General features: G+C 44.1%; 1 protein-coding gene across 2 annotated transcripts in view; it reads left to right on the forward strand.

Annotated features, from left to right (window-relative positions):
- The first annotated feature begins 9,370 nt into the window (after positions 1-9,370).
- The window catches only part of SPPL3 (signal peptide peptidase like 3), a 138,466-nt gene continuing 127,333 nt past the window's right edge, over positions 9,371-20,503 (forward strand). Inside the window, exon 1 of one of the 2 annotated variants that reach the window (XM_016432443.2) lies at positions 9,371-10,073. In XM_016432443.2, coding sequence (XP_016287929.1) covers positions 10,051-10,073 — 23 coding nt within the window. In that variant the 5' untranslated portion in view covers positions 9,371-10,050. The remainder of the gene's footprint in view (positions 10,074-20,503) is intronic. The other variant, XM_007489976.2, reaches the window with a different exon arrangement.

Here is a 20,503-nt window from a genome sequence, read left to right on the forward strand (position 1 = left end):
CTCTCTGCAAGGAGTATTATATTTTTTAGAGGCTTATTAAAGGCTAAAGATTAAAGAATATACAAGTAAGAAACATGTGCCTAGGCCAGAGGCCTAGACAAAATAACCTCACATCATGCAAGAGACGCTCCTGCTGCAAAACGGAAGTCCAAAAGACGCAAGAGAGCCCTCTCAAAAGCCTTTGAATCAGCTTAAATACCTTCTCGATCTCGGCCCAGGTGAGATTACAAGGCATTCTGGGGAAGTGGAGCAAAGGCTCGTGGGGATTGTAGTCCTGTATTCGAGTCTATTTTTTACACTTCTGTGGAAGTTCATTTAATCCATATCTACTATACAATCAAAATCCTGCTAATTGTTGTCTATAGATTTCCAGGTATAAAATCTAAAATTATATCTCTAATAATAAAAATATTATAGTTTAGGAGGTTTATTAAATGATCATTAGAAATCAAAGAATAAAGAAGATACAAAATAAAAACCATGTGCCCATGGCTGGTTAGCCGTTTTAAAAATCCCTACTCACCACCATCACTGCTGATTGCTGAATCATGCCCAAAAGAGAAATTATGGGAGGAGTTACCACCAGTTAAATACCAATAACATGATCCTGCCAATGTGGAGATGCAGGAGAGATTATAGGAAATTTGGGGAAATACTAAGGACTTCTGGGGAATGAAGTCAAAGGTTCAAAATCTCCATTTATACATTGGACACTCCTTTCCTCAAAGAAGTCAGGACTTAACACATTCTTACCACCAAAATTCCAGTCCTCACATAAGGAGACTTTAACATTCATATTGATGCTTTCTCTACCACTTTAATTTCACAGTTCTTCAACTTCCTCATTTCCCAAGAACTACTCTCCTTCACCCCACCTCAGCTACACACAGAAATGACAATACCTTTGATCTTGTTATCATTAGAAAATCTCTTATCTCATCATAATCCATTGTCATGCCACCTCTATGCCTTGCAATCCTGTTCTTGATCCTCATGGTTACCTCCAATTCCTTCACTCCTCAGTTCTTTCCCACACTATCACTCCTACACTCACTTCCCTCTCCTCCCTTCTTGATGAGTGTTTCTCAATGAAAGGTCTTGCTCTGCCAAGCCAAGGCCCTAGATTATTTCCACTGTTGCCTTTGCTCCTACTCCCATGCAATTGAACAAAACAGTAGAAAAATCATGAAGCCATGTTGACTGGCTCCTTATAAATTTATTTTGTATGATCTCAACTGAGTCCTCACTGCTTCACAGCAGTTCTAATAACTCACCAGTTGATTCACTATCCCATTCACCACAGTGGCTTTCCATCCCACCTCAAACTTCCCATGGTTCTCCTCCCCTTACCCTGTCAGCTGAGAACCTAACCTCATATTTTGCTGAAAAAAACTGAGGCCATTCACAGAGAGCTTCCTCTTTTCTCCTCCTTATCTCACTTCTCCCCAATGCTTTGTCTTTCATGCATCTCACATGAAGAGATAGCCCTTCTCCTTACCAAACCTAACCCCTCTGCATTCACAATTGATTTCATTCTATGTCTTCTTTAGCAGATTGCCACCTCCATCATCCTCATATTCACTTGTCTTTGAATTCTCCGTCTACAGCTTTCATGTCCATAACTTCCCCAAACTGAAAAATACTCTCATTTTGCCTATCCACCCCCAGTAGTTATCCTATATCTCCCCTCCCTTATGTATCTAAACTCCTTTAGAAGGCTGTCTAAAATAGGTGTCTCCACTTCCTTTCCCTTTATTCTTTTCTTAATTCTGCAATCTAGCTTCTGACTTCATCACTGGCATTGGAACTGCTCTTTCCAAAGTTACTCTTAACTGTCAAGTCCAATGGTTTGCTCAGTCCTCATTCTTCTTGATGTCTCCATAGCTTTTGTCAAGTTGATTTCTTGTCTCTTCTCAGTACTCTCTTCTCCCTAGGTTTACCATCGCCACTTTCTTTGGTTTTCTTCCTACCTCTTTGACTACTCCTTTGCTGACTCTTCCTTCAGATCACTTCCACCAACTGTAGGTGTCCTTAAGGCTTTGACCTCTCCATTCTATTTCATTCAGCTCCTATAAATTTAATTAGCATCTCCATGCTGATGATTCCTGACTCTAACTAGTCCTAACCTCTCTGCTGGCCATCAATCAGTCTTTCAATTCCAACTGCCTAGTGTATATACATATTGATCTGGATATCCAGGCATATATCTTAAAAGTTAATATGTCCAAAATGAACTCACCTCCAAAATCCTCCCCTCTTCTGAATCTCCCTATTATTGTTGAGGGTATCACTGTCCTCCCACCACCCTAGGCTCACAACCTGTCATCCTCAATTGGCTCCATCTCTCACCTCACACATCCAATCTGTTGCCAGGACCTGTTCAGTCCACCTTCATAATATCTCTTGTCTACACCTTCTTCTCTTCTCTGACACTGCCACTAACCTGGTTTGGGCCTCTGATCACCTCAGGTCTCACCATAACCTGCCCTCATACAAGAAATATTAGTCTTCTCTGCACACCTTGTATACCCCCAACACATAATAGGTGCTTAATAAATGCTTATTTGATAACTGGTTGTAAAATGAAGGGATTGGACTATATGACCTTTGAGAAGTTATGATCTTATGATCCCAAGTACCTACTATCCAACCTTATAGGTTAGGTGCTAGACGTACAAAGACGGAATGAGAACCAGTTCCTGCCTTCAAGGGGTTTACATTCTTCTAGGTGTGGGAGATACAACAAGGGTACATTAAGCATATACCCTGTAATTAGAAGAGAGAGGAGGAAGAGGAAGGGAAAGAGGAAAAGGAGAAAAGGGGGAGAATGTGGCTGCTAGCTAAAGGGATTAAAAAAGGCTGGCTCTCCAGAGGACTCCAAGAGGAGTCCTGAATGAATCTAGAGATTCCCAATGGGAGAGGTAAGAAGAAAGCTCATTTCCAGCATGGAGATGCAGAAATGTAAACTAAAAAGGATTATATACCAACTGAGCTCTAAGGTTCCATTGAGCTCTAAATCCTATATTTCTAACTCTGCTACTGTGTCTTATATTTATACCTTTGCACCTGTATTTGACACATTTGGGGCTTCAACTTTCTTGTTTGTAAAAGAAGGACCAGATAATCCAAGGTCCCTCCCAGTTAGTTCTAAAGCAAACGATTTTCTATTTTATGGCAGAAAGACCACTGAGATGGGAGTAACAAGACAGGACTTGAATCCCAACTTCAACATTTACTGAACTATGACCTTGGTAAGGTCAGCTCTTCCTTGTGGTTTAGTTTCCCCATTAGTAAAATACGGTTAATAATCCTTGCACAGTTTACTTTATAAACAGGGTGGTTGTGGGAAAGGGGACGTAAACCTTAAAGTGTTACATACATTTAAGTTGTATTACTGTTGTTGTGATTATTGTTATGGTTCCTTGTCCTCCTACTTCCTGAGTGACTTTGAGCAGGTCTCAATTTTTCTGCCTATACAACAAGCTGGACTCTGATGATTACCAAATTCCTTCCTGTATCATCTTCTGTCAATTTTTAACCTTGTACTCTGCCCTATGTAGGAACCTCTAAGGAGGTTCCAGATATTGCCATATTTATCAAGTGTCTAGACAGTGTCTGGCACATAGTAGGTATTTAATAACTCCCTATTGAATTGGATTGAGCCATAGTTTTATAACTGGAATGGACTTTAGAAGTAATTTAGACCAACTCCTTGATCTGTACATTCTAATTCCACCTCTGGCTTCAGTTATAAGATCATGGGGCAGCCATTTCTTTGATGATTACTCAGTTTCTTATTCCCTAAAATGCAAAGAATGCCTTGTATACCTCGTGGTATACAACCTCGTGGGGTTGTTGGGAAGATCAAATGAGATAAAATATGTAAAGTCCTTTGTAAACCTTAAAGTTGAAGTGGCATAATGCTAGGTTTGGAGTTAGGAAGATCAGAGTTCAAATCCTGCCTCTGGTAATTGCCAGCTATTTGATCTTGGGTGAGTGATATTTTTTCTAGATTTTTAAAAAATGATTGTCTTGTTTGTTATTTCTTATGGCACAACAGTATTCCATTACAATCATATGTCACAACTTGTTCAGCCATTCTCCAACTGGTGGACATCCCTTCAGTTTCCAATTCTTTGCCACCAGAAATACACAAAAAGCTATTATATCTTTGTACAAGTAAGGGGTGTATGGGATGCTCAGGGAGGAGTAGTATCTCTGGTACGGAGGGCTTGTCGTGCCTTCCTAGGGCAGCTCTCCAACCTCTGACCCTCACCTGACACCCAGCTCTCACTTGTGGCTACCAGTAGCTGCTAGCATGCAGCAGTGGCCACACCCTGGGCAACAGCTTCGACAGGCCGGCTAAACCTTGTGAGGGTAGCCATCGGGTCGTTGACCCCTGGTGAACCAGGGCTTTGCTCACCCAGCATGTGAAGACTGCTTCGGTGGAACAGGCGGAAGAAACCAACAAGAAGGTTCAACAGCTGAGATGGCGATGCAGCAAAGCACTGTGGAATGCTTAGGGCATGTTAGAGCACAAAGGACAACACGGCCATCCAATGCAGCTGAGGAAGTCTCCAGGCATAAAGACTTTTCATGCCACTGGACCCAGGCTTCCAATGCCGAGAGAGTGAGACTGTCTCTGTGCATCGATTTTTCCACTTAAATCTCCTTCATGCACAAGTGTCTTTGTGCACACTCATCTATACACCATAGATGAAAACGCACAAAGACAATCGTCATCCTCGGTTACTGAGAGACTACTACTACTACCTGACTAGCCACCTGACTGCAAAAACAAAGACAACAGAGAGACTCATCCTGGAAGCTCTCTTTGCAGATGACTGTGCTCTCGTGGCCCACCAAGAAAATCATCTCCAAACCATTGTGGACAGGTTCTCCACTGCAACAAAACTGTTTGGCCTGACTATCAGCCTCAGCAAAACAGAGGGGCTGTTCCAACATGCACCAGGGAGGCCAACGAACCAGCCGTGCATTACAATCGACGGCACGCAGCTTTCTAATGTTAGCACTTTCAAGTACCTGGGCAGCCCCATCGCCAACGACGGGTCCCTAGACCACGAGATTAATGCCAGGATCCAAAAGGCCAGCCAGGCACTCGGGCGGCTGTGCTCCAAAGTCCTCCAACACAGAGGTGTAAGCACTGCGACGAAGCTCAAAGTGTACAACGCAGTGGTCCTCAGCTCGCTCCTGTATGGTTGTGAGACATGGACACTGTACCGGAAGCACATGAAACAGCTGGAGCAATTCCACCAACGCTCCCTCCGGTCAAGCATGAGGATCCGATGGCAGGACCGAATCACCAACCAGGAAGTCCTCGACAGAGCCAGCTCCATCAGCATTGAAGTCATGGTCCTCAAAACCCAGCTACGATGGCCTGGACACGTCATCTGCATGGACCCACAGCGAATACCAAGACAGGTATTCTATGGTGAACTGTCAGCTGGACTCAGGAAACAAGGCCGACCAAAGAAAAGATTCAAGGATCAGCTAAAGTTCAACTTGAAGTGGGCTGGCATGACACCAAAGCAACTAGAACTCGCTGCCTCTGACAGAAGCAGCTGGTGAACCCACATTCACCATGCTGCCACCACCTTTGAAGATGAGCGACGTCGAGGTCGTGCCGCTGTGCGTGACGCCGACACCAGGCCACAACTGCACCTCCCGTAACAACTGGCGTCCCAGGCCCCATGTGCCACAAACTTTGCGCCTCAGCCTTTGGACTCCAAAGCCACATGAGGGTACACCATAGATGATAATGCACAAAGACAATTGTCATTCTCGGACACTGAGAGACTACCAATACTACTACTACAAGTAGGTCTTTTTCTCCTATCTCTGAACAATTCTGTAAGAATTTAAATTTAGATTTTATGCTAAATGTGAGAATTCTAAAGTAATATTGTGATCCCCAATTTTAAAATATTATAGCTTAGGTCAAAATGACTTTTAGCAGCTTTATTTACCAAAGAGGTGGGAAGAGTGAAAGTGGGAAAATGTAAGAAGAAGGTAGAGAATTGTCTTTGCTTATTATACTACCACCCTAAGTGCTGCTCCAGTGTCTGGCTTAGCTCTAGCAGGGCTTCCCCAAGTCTGATCTCTATGTGGATTTCCCAGTAATCCTCAGCCAGAGGTCCTGGTGGTGTCTTCAGCCAGAGTTCCACCAATGAAACCTCTTCCAAAGCCAAGGCAGGAATTTCAGCCACTCACCTAGCAAGCAGATCCTGCAGGATCCAGGGGAAAGGTCTCCTCCAAGCCAAAGCAAGGAATCTCCAGAACCAATCTCTCCAAACACCAGGAAGGGAATGAATCTAGACCATGCTGGTCTTTTCTTTTTATGCTTCTTTTTTCCCTGTCACTTCCTGTCATTCCCCCTTCTTCACAAAAACCCATGGCAATCCTTCAATTTGCCTAGCACTGCCCAAGGTGGGGAGGCAGTAGCTTTTGGAGGTGTGAGCTTACCCTAGTAAGTGACTTGTGAGCTCTCTTACTTAGTGTTAAGTAGGCGGTGCACTTTAAATTCTTGGTTTGATTAGCTAAAAATAGACAAGGGGAGAGTTAATCCCATTTTCACAATTCATTTCTTTCAGCCTCATTTTCCTCACCTGTAGAACTCAGAGAATAATAGCAGGTATCTCACAGGGTCTTTTGAATATCAAATGAGATAACACATGTAAGCACTTTGCAAACCTTAAAATCATTGCTGTAAATGTCCCTTATTATACACCTTGAGGAAATTGAGGCCCATCAAAGTGAAATGACTCACTCACACAAATCATGAATTGCTGAGCCAGGTCTTCTGATCCCAAATTCAGCACTCCTTCCTTTATATCACATAGCCCTTATGTGAAATAATTGGGGAGCTAAAAGACAGTAAAGGGACAATTTTACAATGGCTGATTGTCAGCACTGAGAGTTTATAGAAAGAAGCTCTCTTGCCTTAGAGTAGAATGTGGCTCTCACAGACTTTAGCATGTGCTGGAGAGAAAGGAGCCAGAGCCAGAATAGGGTGGGGGAAGGAAAAAGAGGAATATAACTTTAATTCAATAAGCTCAAAGCCTGAGACCTCCAATTCTTTCATTTTATAGATGAAGAAACTGAGGAAAAGAGTAATAGGATTATTGAATGATAGAAGGGAAATGAGAATAGATCTTTGAGGCTATCTAACCCCATCTCCTCATTTTATACAAAAGGAAATTGAGGCTCAGATGAACTGAACTTGTCCAAGGTCATATGAATTAACTGGAATGATTCTAATACATAGCCTCCCACTCCAGACCTAGTATTCATTCATTTCACAGTGATTTGCCCAGTTTCATAGCTAGGGAGTGGAAGGGTTGGGGTTTAAATGCTGGCCATATCATTCCAAATCCAGCACTGTCTTCTCTGCATCCTGAATTCTATTCAATCTGATCCAAGAAGTATTTAAGAGTCTTATGTGTATGGGGTAGATGAGTATTCTGGGAGGATTAGCACCTTTGATATAGGACTTGTCCAGGCCTTATCAGTAATGCAAATCTATTTTGGGTATCCTTGGGCCACATAGCTCTTACCTGCCCTTCCAAGAAGTTTAGCATGCATAGGGGGCCCATACCCCACTAAAATAATCTTGGCAGATGGGCTACGTGAAACCTTCCCTTGTTGGAATGGGTGGATAAGAACAATTTTTTGCAATGGGACACAAAGGCTGCAGAGAACTCGAAGAGGTCAACGTCATCCATTGCATCTCAGTCTTCACCTGTCTTCCTGACTTGTCATGTCATTGGGCTTTGATGATAGAGTGAGACTGATGCCTTTGTGCAACACAGCTTCACTGAAATCTAATTCATGAGGGAGTCAAACCATCACCCTGTGATGTCCTCAGTCCTTTTTGAAATGGACAAACAAAAACCACAGCACAGTGTTTGGCACATAGTAGGTGCTTAAAAATGTTAGATCAGGCTTTTCACAGAAAGCTGGATTTTAGCTAGGTCTTAAAGGAAACCAGGGAAGCCAGGAGGTGGTAAGGAGAGAATTTCGGGCTTGAGCTTTGTGTACTCTTTGAAAACAATCTATACACAGATAAGTTCAAACAAGATATTTTTGGTCCAGACTTGTGATTTCATTATGCAGATCAAGTCAGGTACTAAGTGTCTGAAACTGATAAGTCTTAGAAAGTTGCCTGGGGGCTGGGAGAGGTTAAGGAAGTGAGAGGTTAAATGACTAGCCTGAATCCCAAGGAAAGTTTGTGTTAGAGGTGGGACTTGGGACTTGAACTCGGCTTCCTTCTCTGAATCAGCCTCTCTGAAAAGGATACAAAGTAGATATAAACCACTTATGTTATTTTTGAAGAGGTACAGTTGAAAGCCAAAGAATGTTCCCCCACCTACCCCAAGTTACTTTGTAGTTCTTTTGATTCTCTTTTGTATTTATCTATGTAAGGGATGTTTCTTCTACTAAGACATGGGCTCCTCCCCTGAAAGACCACCTTACTTTGCATCCCTCCTGCTCCAGGTGCTCCTTAAAGCAGTGAAATCCCAGGTGCAGTACTCTCCTTAGGCCTTTTGGGTCTCCAGTTTTTAGTATAGTAAATACCTCCTGTGATCATTAGATCTATTGATTCCAAGAAAATGTAAGCTCCCAAACATGGAGATTCTTTTTTCTTTTTTGTCCAGGATTCTCAAGTGCCTAACAGAGAACCTGGGCGCTTGTTGATTTAAACTGATCCATAATTTCAGCAGGAGAGACAAAGATAAAGAAAAAGAGATGAAAACAGAAACGGGAGCGGGGGAGAGGGAAAGAGAAGATGTAAAGGGAGGGGAGGGGGGAAGAGACGGACAGAGACAGAGAGAGAGCAGACACAGAGATAGAGATACAAAGAGAACACAACACAAGAAAGGAGACGGAAAGAACAGAGACAAGAGAGCACACAAACACAGACCCAAAGAGACACAGAGATACAAAGAGAACACAACACAAGAGAGACAGAGGAGACTGAGAGAGCGAAGAGGCACACAGATATGGAAACAGATCTGAGAGACAGATAAAGAGGAGGGGCCAGGAGGGACCGGGGTTGGAGAGACTGAGAGTCCGATGGCCTCGGGGGATGCTGGGGATGGAGTGGGGAACCCTCGCTCGTTCGGCTCCCCACAGGCCTCAGGCTCGCAAGGGCGCCTTGATCTCTCACTCGGGTGGGAGGCGGATGGTAGGGAATAGGAAAGGGGAGGGAAAGGGGAGAGCCAGGAGCTTCCTCTAGCCCCCGGCTCCGGTGGGCTAGGGGGAGGGACAAACCACCGCGGCGGTGGGGAGGCCGGTCGGACGCCCGGGGGCGGGGCCGGCGTCGGCGCGTCACGTGAGCGTGTTTTGGGCACGTGAGCGCGCGGAGGCCGCAGGCTCGCGCTGTGCCCCTCGCGCCGCCCCTGGCTGGCTCGAGGCTCGCAGGTTCGCGGACGGACTGACGGACTGGCGGGCGGGGAGCGGAGTGGAACACGGAGCTGGGCGGCCTGGAGCCGAGACACCGAGCCCAAGCGGCTGAGAGCGCGAGCGAGCGAGCGCCCCCACCCAAGTCCAAGCCGCGAGCCCGAGCCGGCCATGAGCCCCAGCCGCCGTCGTCGCCGCCGCCGCCCGAGCGCGGCTTCCCGTGGCCAGTGAGGGAGCCAGGGAGCCTCTAGCGCCGCCGCAGCCACCACCGCCTCGGGCCTGCCCCTCCCCGCCCTCAGCTTCTGCAGCCGCCGCCGCCGCCGCCGCCGCCGCCGCCGGGAGAGCCCGAGGGAGGCCCAGGCCCCGCCGCCGCCGCGGAGCCGCCATGTTGGGATCGGAGCCGCCGCGGAGCCGCCGCCGCCGCGGAGGAGGCCGGTGAGAGCGAGCCCGAGGCCGGCGCCGTCTGCGGCCCGCGGAGGAGCGAGGCCCGAGGAGGAGGAGGAGGAGGAGGTCCGGCCCGGCCCGGCCCGGCTCGGCTCCGCAACCCTGCCCGGCCCAGCCTGGGCCAGACGAGCCCCAGAGACTAGCCCGAGCCTGAGGCGGCCGGAGGACGAGGCCCACAGCAGCGCCATGGCGGAGCAGACCTACTCGTGGTGAGGCGACCCAGCCCGGCCCGGCAGGGATGGACCGAGGGACCGAGGGAGGGGGCCCGGCCTGGGGCGGGGCCGGAGCAGGTGCGGGGCGGGGACAGCAAGGGGCCCCTAGGCGATGCTCGGGGGGCTTCGACCTGAGGGGGCCCGCTCTGGGGCCAGCTTCTGGTCTTGGAGGATTGGCCTGGCCTTGGGGGTCAGCAAGGACAGGGCTTTGTTGGGTGAGTGGGCCCTGAACTTGATGGCTCCCGAGGATGGACAGAGATTAGAGTTGGGGACAACTCTCCTGGGGGACAAGTTGGAGATCTTGGTTTTCAGGGAGAATCTGAGAATGTTACTGAAGAGCGCACTGGGAGAGGCAAATGTTTTTAGTGGACAAAGGTGGGGGAGACTGGATTGGACAGTGTTGCTGAGGAGGGGGCTGCGTTGGGGAATGGGCCGCTTGACTCCTGGAGGACTGGTGCTGGGAATAGTTATTGTATGGGGAGGGGGCAGTTTCAGGGTAAATGGGGCCCCAAGGCCATTAGTTAGGAATTGGAGGACAAGTACTAGACTCTAGTCTCCCTGTATGGGAGAGTCTATTGGGAGTGCCCAAGACTAGACTGTGATTAGTGTAGCAATGTTGGGATGAATTCCCCCATTTGGTTTAGGGAAAGGAGCAATAATAGGAATGATGTTGGGAGGAAGAAGAGTGATTGTGTTAGTGACCCTGCTTCTGTATTCAACAGTTTGGGAGCAGGGAGGATGGGGGAGGGGGCGCCAGAGTCTTTTCTGAGTGAATTTCTCCCCCTCCTCCCTTTCTGATTTTAAGAGGGACAGGCATCCAGAGTTGTATAATTGTATATATAGAAGCTGTGGATCGGATCAATGAGTCCCAGACTTGGGGTGAAGGACCAGTTGCTTCATAAAGGATAGGGGAATGTTGTAATAGAATGAATAGCCTTTGCTTTGTTGGGGAGGAGAGGATCAAGGGCTAGGGGACCATTAAAGTGGTATTGGAGTGAATGCCACATATACACAAACTGGAGAGGAGGAAGAAATATTGGAGCCGATTGTTTGGTGCAAATGGATCTCTTGCCTGCTTCCTACTTTGGGACAAAGAGAAGAATGGCCAGTGACCTCAGCTTCTCAAAGGAGAGTGAAGAAGAAGGAACTTTAGGGTAGAGTAGAAGGAGTGGTGGAGAATGGTGGTGGCAGGGCCCTGTGACCTACTAATAGGACTAGTAATCATTAGCTGTTCTGTTTTCCATTATACTTTAAAACAGCCCTTCTAGGTGGGTAGTCCAGATATTACCAACAGCATTCTCCAAAGGAGAAAAGTAAAGCATAGGGAAGTGACTGATTTGCTGGATGTCACACAGAGCTAGGATGAAGCAGCCCCAGTGTCTTGACTCTATGACTGGTCTGACATTAGCTCAGTGTGTCATACTTTAGAGGTGGTGGTCTCGTTGGCCATGGAACAAGGAAGGGTGCTGAGTAGAAGGGATTGAATTTCTCTAGACTAGGAGTGTGATAGGATACAGGGGAAATCTAAGCCTAGGATAGGAAAGAACTGGGAATAGTTAAAATTTAGAAGTTGTGTTTGTGATACAAAGTTCAAAAGGAGAATGAGGAGAGAGTTGGCCAAGTAGGCAGAAGCCCAAGATTTAAGAAAGAACCATAGAAATGGACCATGTAAACATGGGCAGTTGTTAATAAATAGAGTTGTAAGAGGGAATGTACGTGGCTGTGGGATCCTGGATTGTTGGATCTTAGATCTAGAGGGAGGAAAGAGAGAACTCATAACTCATAAGGCTTCCCGTCCAATCACCTTATTTTACAGATATGGAAAATGAGACTTATTGAAGGCAGTTAGGTTGTAAGCTCTATGTGAAAATAGTTGCACTTGTAATTATCCCAAGGACCTAGCATTGTGCTTGGTAATAAATGCTTATTTGATTGGTTGATTAGGTAAAGTGACTTGCCCAAGTCATACAGATACTAAGATACTAAGACCTTGTAAGGGATACTTTTCCCTCTTTCCTGATCTCAGTCTTCCCAGACACTATCCCATCAGCCTGCCTGTTAATCCCACTTCTTTGAGCTGGGAATCACCAACTACAACCTAAGTGAAGTGGAGGACCACAAGCTGGCCTCCAGATCTTCATCACTGTCATCTGACTTACTAGTTTACCATAGAGACTTCTAGGCCTTGCCATTCACCCCACCACAGCCCCTAGGACTGGCTTTTCTAATCATCCTTTGAGGTTGAACTTTTTTTTTTTAATCCTCATCTTCTGTCTTAGAATCAATACTAAGTAGTGGTTCCAAGGCAGAAGAGAAGGAAGGGCTAGGCAATAGGGGTTAAATGACTTGCCCAGAGTCACACAGCTAGGAAGTGTCTGAGGCCAGATTTGAACCCAGGACCTCCCATCTCTGGGCCTGGCTCTCTATCCACTATCCACCCAGCTGTCCCCCTGAACTCTTTTATATGTTGTCTTTCTCCAAATAGAGTATGGTCACCCTCAGAGCTGAGACAAGTGCTTACATATCCTTTTAACTCATTCACTAATAGGAGAGAATAGGTGGGATCAGAATATAGAGCCTTAGATTTCAGAGCCCAGGGCTCTTTCCACTGGAAGAGAATTATTTAGGAAACTTTAGGAAAGGAAGTTATTAGAGATGTCTGAGAGTAGAAGAATGATTTAAAGTCAAGAGTTCAGGGATTCTGAAATTGAGATGGCCAAACCTGGAGACCTGACAATGGATTTGTAAAGTAGTATTAACTTTGCTTTCAAACTAGATAGTCTTAATTTGTGGAACTAGAAAGAATAAAAAAATACCACTTTATAATTTGTGGAGCCACAGTTTACTGAGTCCTCAAAACAATATTTGGGAATAGGGATGAGAAAGTCTCTTTTAGGAGGTATTCATTTTTAGTACAGAGACTCAGCAATTATAGGAACTGGGCTGATTATTAGGAAATCAGACTTTGAGGGAGAACAGTACAAAGAATCCAGAAAAGGGACTGGTAGTCTTGGAAGAGCGTCTGGAAAGAATATTGGGAAGGTGGTCATAAACCTTTTGAGGAAAATGTCATTTGGTAACACTTATATTCTTAAAGTCTGAGGAAATAATGAGAGCTCATATTTTTATAGCAGTTTAAGATTTTCAGAGTACTGTTCTCATAATCCTGTGAGGTAGGTAAGATAAATGTTATTATCCTCATTTGACAAAAGAGGAAACAGAGGCTCTAGAGACAAGTGACATGCCCAGGTTCATTTAGCAAGTAAATAAATGAATAGCAGAGCCACAAAGCTAAGTTTCTTATTCTCAGGCCAGGGAGCAATCTTCCCTGCCCCATAATGGGCAACAGGATAATGGTGAAAATAACAGTGGCCTAGGAAGTCAGGGTTCTGCTTGTAACTGCCACTTAGCAGCCATGTTACCTCAACCAAGTTATTTACTCTCTAAAACTTAGTTTTCCCCAGTTGTCAAGTAGAAGTAATACTAATTGCTTTACCTATCTCATGAAGTTATGCAAGGATCAGTGAAATAATACCTGAATGCTACAGTATATCACATAAGGTAATATTCTCATAAGTGGATTTTGAGACAGGACAGTGACATTTATAGTGATTTTTGGCTATTGTAAGGGCTCTAGGAAATGATGTTAGTAATTCAAGGGGAAAGTCATGATGGAAGGGATATTTAAAATAGAGATGAGAATAATTTTGTGGTGTGGACAGTGAATGTTTTTGTTTTGCCTGAAGGGGAAAATCTTGGTGAACAGGCATAGCTTTTGGAAAGATAAACATTTTGAAGGTTTGAAAAAATTTGGTAATTTAAAAGTGATTGGCTCAATTGAGCTGTTTGTGAAGCCCAAGATGATATGTGGGGTAGAGGCTTAGAAGAAAAAGTACTACAGTTTTTTGTATTGAAAAGGGGTAATAAAGAGTGATGTGATAAGCATTGTGATTCTTGGGAGACCCTAGCTTGGAAAAGTAGGTGGACCATTTTTGCAGATTGCTTGATCCAGCAGGTTTTCAGAACAACCATTTATTTTCTTTTGGTTCTGGATCAGTAATAAGGTAGAGAAATAAATCCAGTGGATTGCCTGTGCAAGAAGTTGGAAGGTAACCATTTCTGCTTGGTAAATGATCATAAGATCATAGCTTTAGAGTTGGAAGGACCCCCCACCCCCACCCCTCATTTCATAGATGAGGTAACCGAACCCAAAGGTTACATGAATAGTTCAAGGGATCAAAGCTTCTCTTACCTGAAAGAGTATCACGCATGGCTTGCAGTTTGAGGATCCCTACTCCACTACTTTGCTGACTGACATCTCAGGGGAGCCTAGGGAGAGTTTGAGAAGGAAGAGTTATTTTGGGACAGGGTGGTCCATATTCTGCATGGAGTAAGTAGATTGAAGGAGAAACAAGACAGTTTCTTGAGTTAGATCTCAGTTGTTGCTTCATTATTTTGTTTAGACTGAAATGACATAAGAAAAAAGTTTCTAACAATAGGTTTTGTTGTTCAGTCATTTTCTGTCATGTCCAACTCTAACTGACCCAAATTGAGATTTTCTTGGCAAAGATACTGGAGTGGTTTGCCATTTCCTTCTCTGGCTCCCTTGACAGATAAGGAAACTGATACAAACAGGGTTAAAATAATTTGCCTAGAGTCACAGAACTAGTGTGGGACATCAGATTTCAACTCAGGTCTCCTTAACTCCAGGCCCAATATTGTTCTGTTCACTGCACCACCGAACTGCCCCTATGACAACAGTTAGAACTGTTCCAAAGTGGAATGAGTTGCCTCTGGAGTTAATGAATGCCTGTTATGGAGCCCTTATAAAAATTCTTTTTTTTTTTTAAACTTTTACCTTCCATCTTGGAGCCAATCAAGGCAGAAGAGTGGTAATGGCTAGGCAATGGGGGTTAAGTGACTTGCCCAGGGTCACACAGCTGGGAAGTGTCTGAGGCCAGATTTGAACCTTGGACCTCCCATCTCTGGGCCTGACTCAATCCACTGAGCCACCCAGCTCCACCCCCCCATAAAGATTCTAATGGAGACATTATTTTTTTTTAAATGGGTCAACAAAGGGATTCATAGAAGTATGCTTATTTAGAATTTTTAATCCTAAGGACTGTGTTCCCATGCACAAAATATGACTGTAGTATCTACAGAGAATGCAAATGGACTTTAGCAGAAGATTGTAGAGTTGTTTTTTTTTTTTAACATTATTTTATTTGGTCATTTCCAAGCATTATTCATTGGAGACAAAGAGCATCCCCTCCTCCCCCCCATCCCATAGCCAACGGGTATCACATGTGTCCTTGATTCAAACCCATTTCCATGTGTTGGTGTTTGCACCAGAGTGTTCATTTAGAGTCTCTCCTCAGTCACATCCCCTCAACCCCTGTAGTCAAGCAGTTGGTTTTCCTCATTGTTTCTACTCCCACAGTTTGTCCTCTGCTTGTGGATAGTGTTTTTTCTCCTTGATTCCTGCAGATTGTTCAGGGACATTACACCGCCACTAATGGAGAAGTCCATTACGTTCGATTGTACCACAATGTAAAAGTCTCTGTGTATAATGGTTTCCTGGTTCTGCTCCTTTCGCTCTGCATCACTTCCTGGAGGTTGTTCCAGTTCACATGGAATTCCTCCAGTTCATTATTCCTTTGAGCACAAGAGTATTCCATCACCAGCAGATACCACAGTTTGTTCAGCCATTCCCCAATTGAAGGGCATCCCCTCGTTTTACAATTTTTTTGTCACCACAAAAAGCGCAACTATAAATATTTTTGTACAAATCTTTTTCCTTATTATCTCTTTGGGGTACAAACCCAGCAGTGCTATGGCTGGATCAAAGGGCAGACAGTCTTTTAGCTCCCTTTGGGCATAGTTCCAAACTGCCCTCCAGAATGGTTGGATCAATTCACAACCCCACCAGCAATGAATTAGTGTCCCTACTTTGCCACATCCCCTCCAGCATTCATTACTTTGCATAGCTGTCATGTTAGCCAATCTGCTAGGTGTGAGGTGATACCTCAGAGTTGTTTTGATTTGCATCTCTCTGATTATAAGAGATTGAGAACACTTTCTCATGTGCTTATTAATAGTTTTTATTTCTTTGGCTGAAATGTAGAGTTGTTTTTAAGCGGAGTAAAGAAAAGAAGATTGAGTCAAGTAGATCCCGAGAGCCAATGGAAACCATTATTAGGGTACTATTGGTTCTTAGACCAGAGTTTAGGGAGAAAAGGAATACGTGTAAATTGCCATTCCAGCTCCAAACATGGAAGTCATAAATTCTTAACCTCTCCTTTAACAATAATGTGAAATCAGTCATTAGATATTACTAATTCTTCTTTCTCTATGTTTCTCTAGTCTTTTTATTCTTGTTGCCAGTATCTTATTTCAATTTCTTGTAATCTCATGCCTTAACTAGAGCAATAGTCACCTATTTGGGCTCCTGGTTTGCCTCCTCCAGTTAATTTTGACTATTGCTTCTTGATTCTAGAAACTAGTTCAATCACTTGGCCCACCCCAAATCTTTTAATGTCTCCTACAGAATAAGGTCCCAACTTCTTCACCTTACACAAAAGGCCATCCATCTACAGCTTGGACCCAGTCTACCCACTCAGACTGAACTCCCACTTTTCTGTTGTCTGAACCATGTCCTCCAGACACACTGGTTTTCTCATTGTCCCCAACCATGGCTCATATTTTCCTGTGCCTTTACTTTTCCCATGTCTTTGGTTTGGCTCACTCTTCTGGCTCTGTTATTCTTTTGTTCCCTTCCTTCATGTCACAATCCTAACTATTCTTGCAGACAACTCAGTTACATCTCTCCTCCTCTCTGAAGTCTTCCTGGCCATAGGTTCATTATAATGATCTAGAATTCTAGGGCCCAGGCAACTCTCTAAGACCCTAAGATGCTGACCCTTTTTGGTTATGGGCCTCTTCTTAGTTCCCTATGCTAATATAGCCAGTGGTCCAGGCCACAAAGAAAATAGCTGAAACAGCATGCACAAAGTTTTCAAAGTGCTTTATACATGAAAAAAATCCTGTCTAGTAGATAGTACAAATATTGTTAGGCTCATTTTTATCAGGAAACTGAGGCTCAGAGAGGTTGTGACTCCTCTTATGCCACTTATTACTTTTGACCTTCCTTGGGCAAGCCACTTAACTCTCTTGCCCTCAGTCTCAGACTTGATTCTTCCATCCTTTCTAGCATCCCATTTACTTCATCTGACCTTTGAAGCTAAACTCCTAAAAGATTAAAAGATCATCAATAGATGCCTCAACTTTCTTTTCTCATTCTTTCTCCTTTCTCTACCTCCCAAATCCCTTGTGATCTAGCTTCTCTCTTCCATCATTCCACCAAATCTACTCTCTACATTTACTAGTGGTCTCTTACTTGTCAAATCGTATGGTCTTTTCTCAGTTTTCATTCTCCTTGTATTCTCTTTATTTTTAGGTTTTCTGGGATACCACCCTCTCCTGATTCTCCTTGTACCTACCTGATGGCTACTTTTCTTTCTCCTTTGCTGGATCCTCATCCAGGTCTTGCCCTCTCACCATAAATGTGTACCACAGGATTTTGTTCAGGACCCTCAATTTCATTAGCTCCCATCAATTTAATTACCATCTCCATGCTAAGGATTCTCAGATCTGACTATCCTATCCTAACTTCTGCTGACTTCCACTCTCCCATCTCCCACCTGCCTTTTAGACATCTTGAACTGGGTTTACCTATAGACATTTTAAACCCAACATGTCCAAAACAGAGCTTTTTCCTTTCCCCCAAACCTTTCACTAACCAACAAAGTGATTTTCTTATAGCCAGGTCCAAGCATAGTACTACCTGCTCTTCTGCCCTGTTCCTTCCCTATCCCACCCCACCCCCTAATCATACTCAATAAACTCCAGTGGCTCCCTGTCACCTGCAGGATCAAATACATTTGTAACATTCAAAGCCCTTCATCATCTGCCTGCTTCCTGCCTTTCCAGTTTTACATCTTACTCCTTGCCATAAAGTCTTTGACCAGTGATAGAAGCCTCTAGCAGTTCCATGAACAAGATACTCCATCTCTTGGTGCTGGTCATTTTCTCTGGCTAACTAATCTCCAAGCCTTCTCTGTACTTCCTTCTCCTCTCTGCCTACTGACTTCCCTTTAATCCCAACTAAAATTCCATTTTCTACAGGAAGTTTTAAACAACTCCTCTTGATTCTAGTGTTTTCCTGCTCTTAATTTTCTCTTGCTTATCTTTTATAGAGGTAGTTTGTAAATATTTGTTGTCTCCTCCATTCAATTGTGAGTTCCTTGAGTGCCCAAACTGGCTTTTGCCTCTTTGTAGCTCTAGGGCTCAGCACAGTGCCTGTTTCATTGTAGGCTCTTTATTGGGGGAGTCCTCTAATGTTTTATTGATGCATTTTGACTATATCCGCAGTTATTTGGGGAGAATCAACTCCCACCCCCACAATAAAAACTTTTTTGGATTGCCCTTTACTTTGTGATGAAGAAAAATAATTAGTCCACTGTATCCAATATGGTGACCATAATCAACAGTATATACATTTTTTTGGTTAGAAATTCCCTTTCTCTCTGACTTGAGAAGTATTTTATCCTCTAGATTTTTTTAATCCTTTTTAACATTCATCTTTACATTTTGAGTTGCAAAATTCTCCCTTCCCCACCCATTAAGAAAGCAAGAATTATGGTACCTGTTATACGTGTGAAGTCATGTAGTAGTCTCTTAATCATTGTTTATTGGATGACTGAGATCTGGAAAATAAGGGAGTTGAATTTGGCCTCTGAGGTATTTTACAGCCCTGAGTCTATGATCTGTTGCTCCTAGGTCTAGAGTTGGTAGCCACACTCTGCCTTTGGTCCCTTCCATGTTCATCTCCTCTGTCCTTTCACTGGCTGTCCCCTATGCAAAGAATGCTTGCCCTCACTTCTGCTTCGTATTCCCCTGGTGTGTAAGACTCAGTTCAGATCTCACCTTCTGCAGGTTTTTTTTTTTTAATGCTCCTCCCCACTGCCCATGCCTTCCTACTAAGAGTACCTTCCATAGCCTCTTTCCTAGGACAGTTGTTTTCTCCTTGTCTGCCCCATTAGAATACGAACACTTTGAGGGCCAGCACTCTGGTTTTGCTTGTCCTTTGTCTTATAAAAGTGCTTAATAAAGTTAGCTGTAGGTGGGCAATAATAGCACAGTGGATAGAGTTACTAGACCCAGAGATTCTGGGCAAGTCATTTTACCTCTGCCTGCCTCATTTCCTTATCTGTAAAGTGGGGATAATAATAACACCCCTCGTGCTTGTTAGGATAAATTAGATATTTCTAAAGCTCTTGACAAACCTTAAAGATATAAAGATGAGCTATTTTTAATAGATATTTGTTGACTATTGCTGTATTATGTCTCCCATTAGGATATAAGTTCTTTGAGGATAGACTCTTTCTGTCTCTTTTCCCCCAGCATTTAGTTGTGTCTGTTATATGGTAAGTGCTGACTGAGGGTTTGTTGCTTGATGGCACCTTTGATCTATCTGGTGTCCCAACACAGCTGAATTCTAAACCAAGGCTCTGCTGGCAACACTCCCCCACTTTATTATTTTTAACCTCTATGAGGCTGCCAAAGGTCCTTAGAGTTCACCTTAGAGATCAACCAACCTCTCAAGAGAGTTACAGCTGAGGAAACTGAGGCAAAATGCGGCAGTAAGTTAAGTGATACAGGTAGGATTTAAGTTGTAAAAGATTTCTCTCTCTCCCTGAAATTCCACTGTGGTGACACAAAAGGGGCACCACACACTTAGCTTACACTCCCCTTGTATTTCCCTTTGGGCACATGTTTTTGCCTTCCCTGTCCCGATCACAGTGTAAAGTTCTTTAGGACCGGGCTTATAGTTTATACTTTCCCATTTATATCCTGTAGTGCTCACCAATAATACTTGTAGTTGGTGCTTAATAAATAATGGTCAGTTGAAAAGTTGTTGAATTTTTCCTGCTGTCTTAACCTGTCAAATAAAGACCCAGTATCCATGGGATGCATTGTGAGACCTACCTTGGATGGCTGAAAGGCGCAGCTATAAATGAACACCTGTTGACATGTCCCATGCCCCCAAAACATATGTATGTGCACTCTCTCCCCCACTCATGCTCAATACTTCACAGCCTTCACAGCTAAGTGGCTCAGTCAATAGAGAGCCAGACTCAGGTATAGAAGGTCCTGGGTTCAAATTTGGCCTCAGACACTTCCTAGCTTTTGTAACCCTGGGCAAGTCACTTAATCCCCATTGCCTAATCCTTTACCACTCTTCTGCCTTAGAATCAACACACAGTATTGGTTCTAAGACAGAAGGTAAGGGTTTGGGTTTTTTTTTTTTACATTTTATTTCGTCAATTTAGAACATTATTCCTTGGTTATAAGAATCGTGTTCTTTC

Source organism: Monodelphis domestica, chromosome 3, assembly GCF_027887165.1.
Source record: "Monodelphis domestica isolate mMonDom1 chromosome 3, mMonDom1.pri, whole genome shotgun sequence".
Lineage (NCBI taxonomy): Eukaryota > Metazoa > Chordata > Mammalia > Didelphimorphia > Didelphidae > Monodelphis > Monodelphis domestica.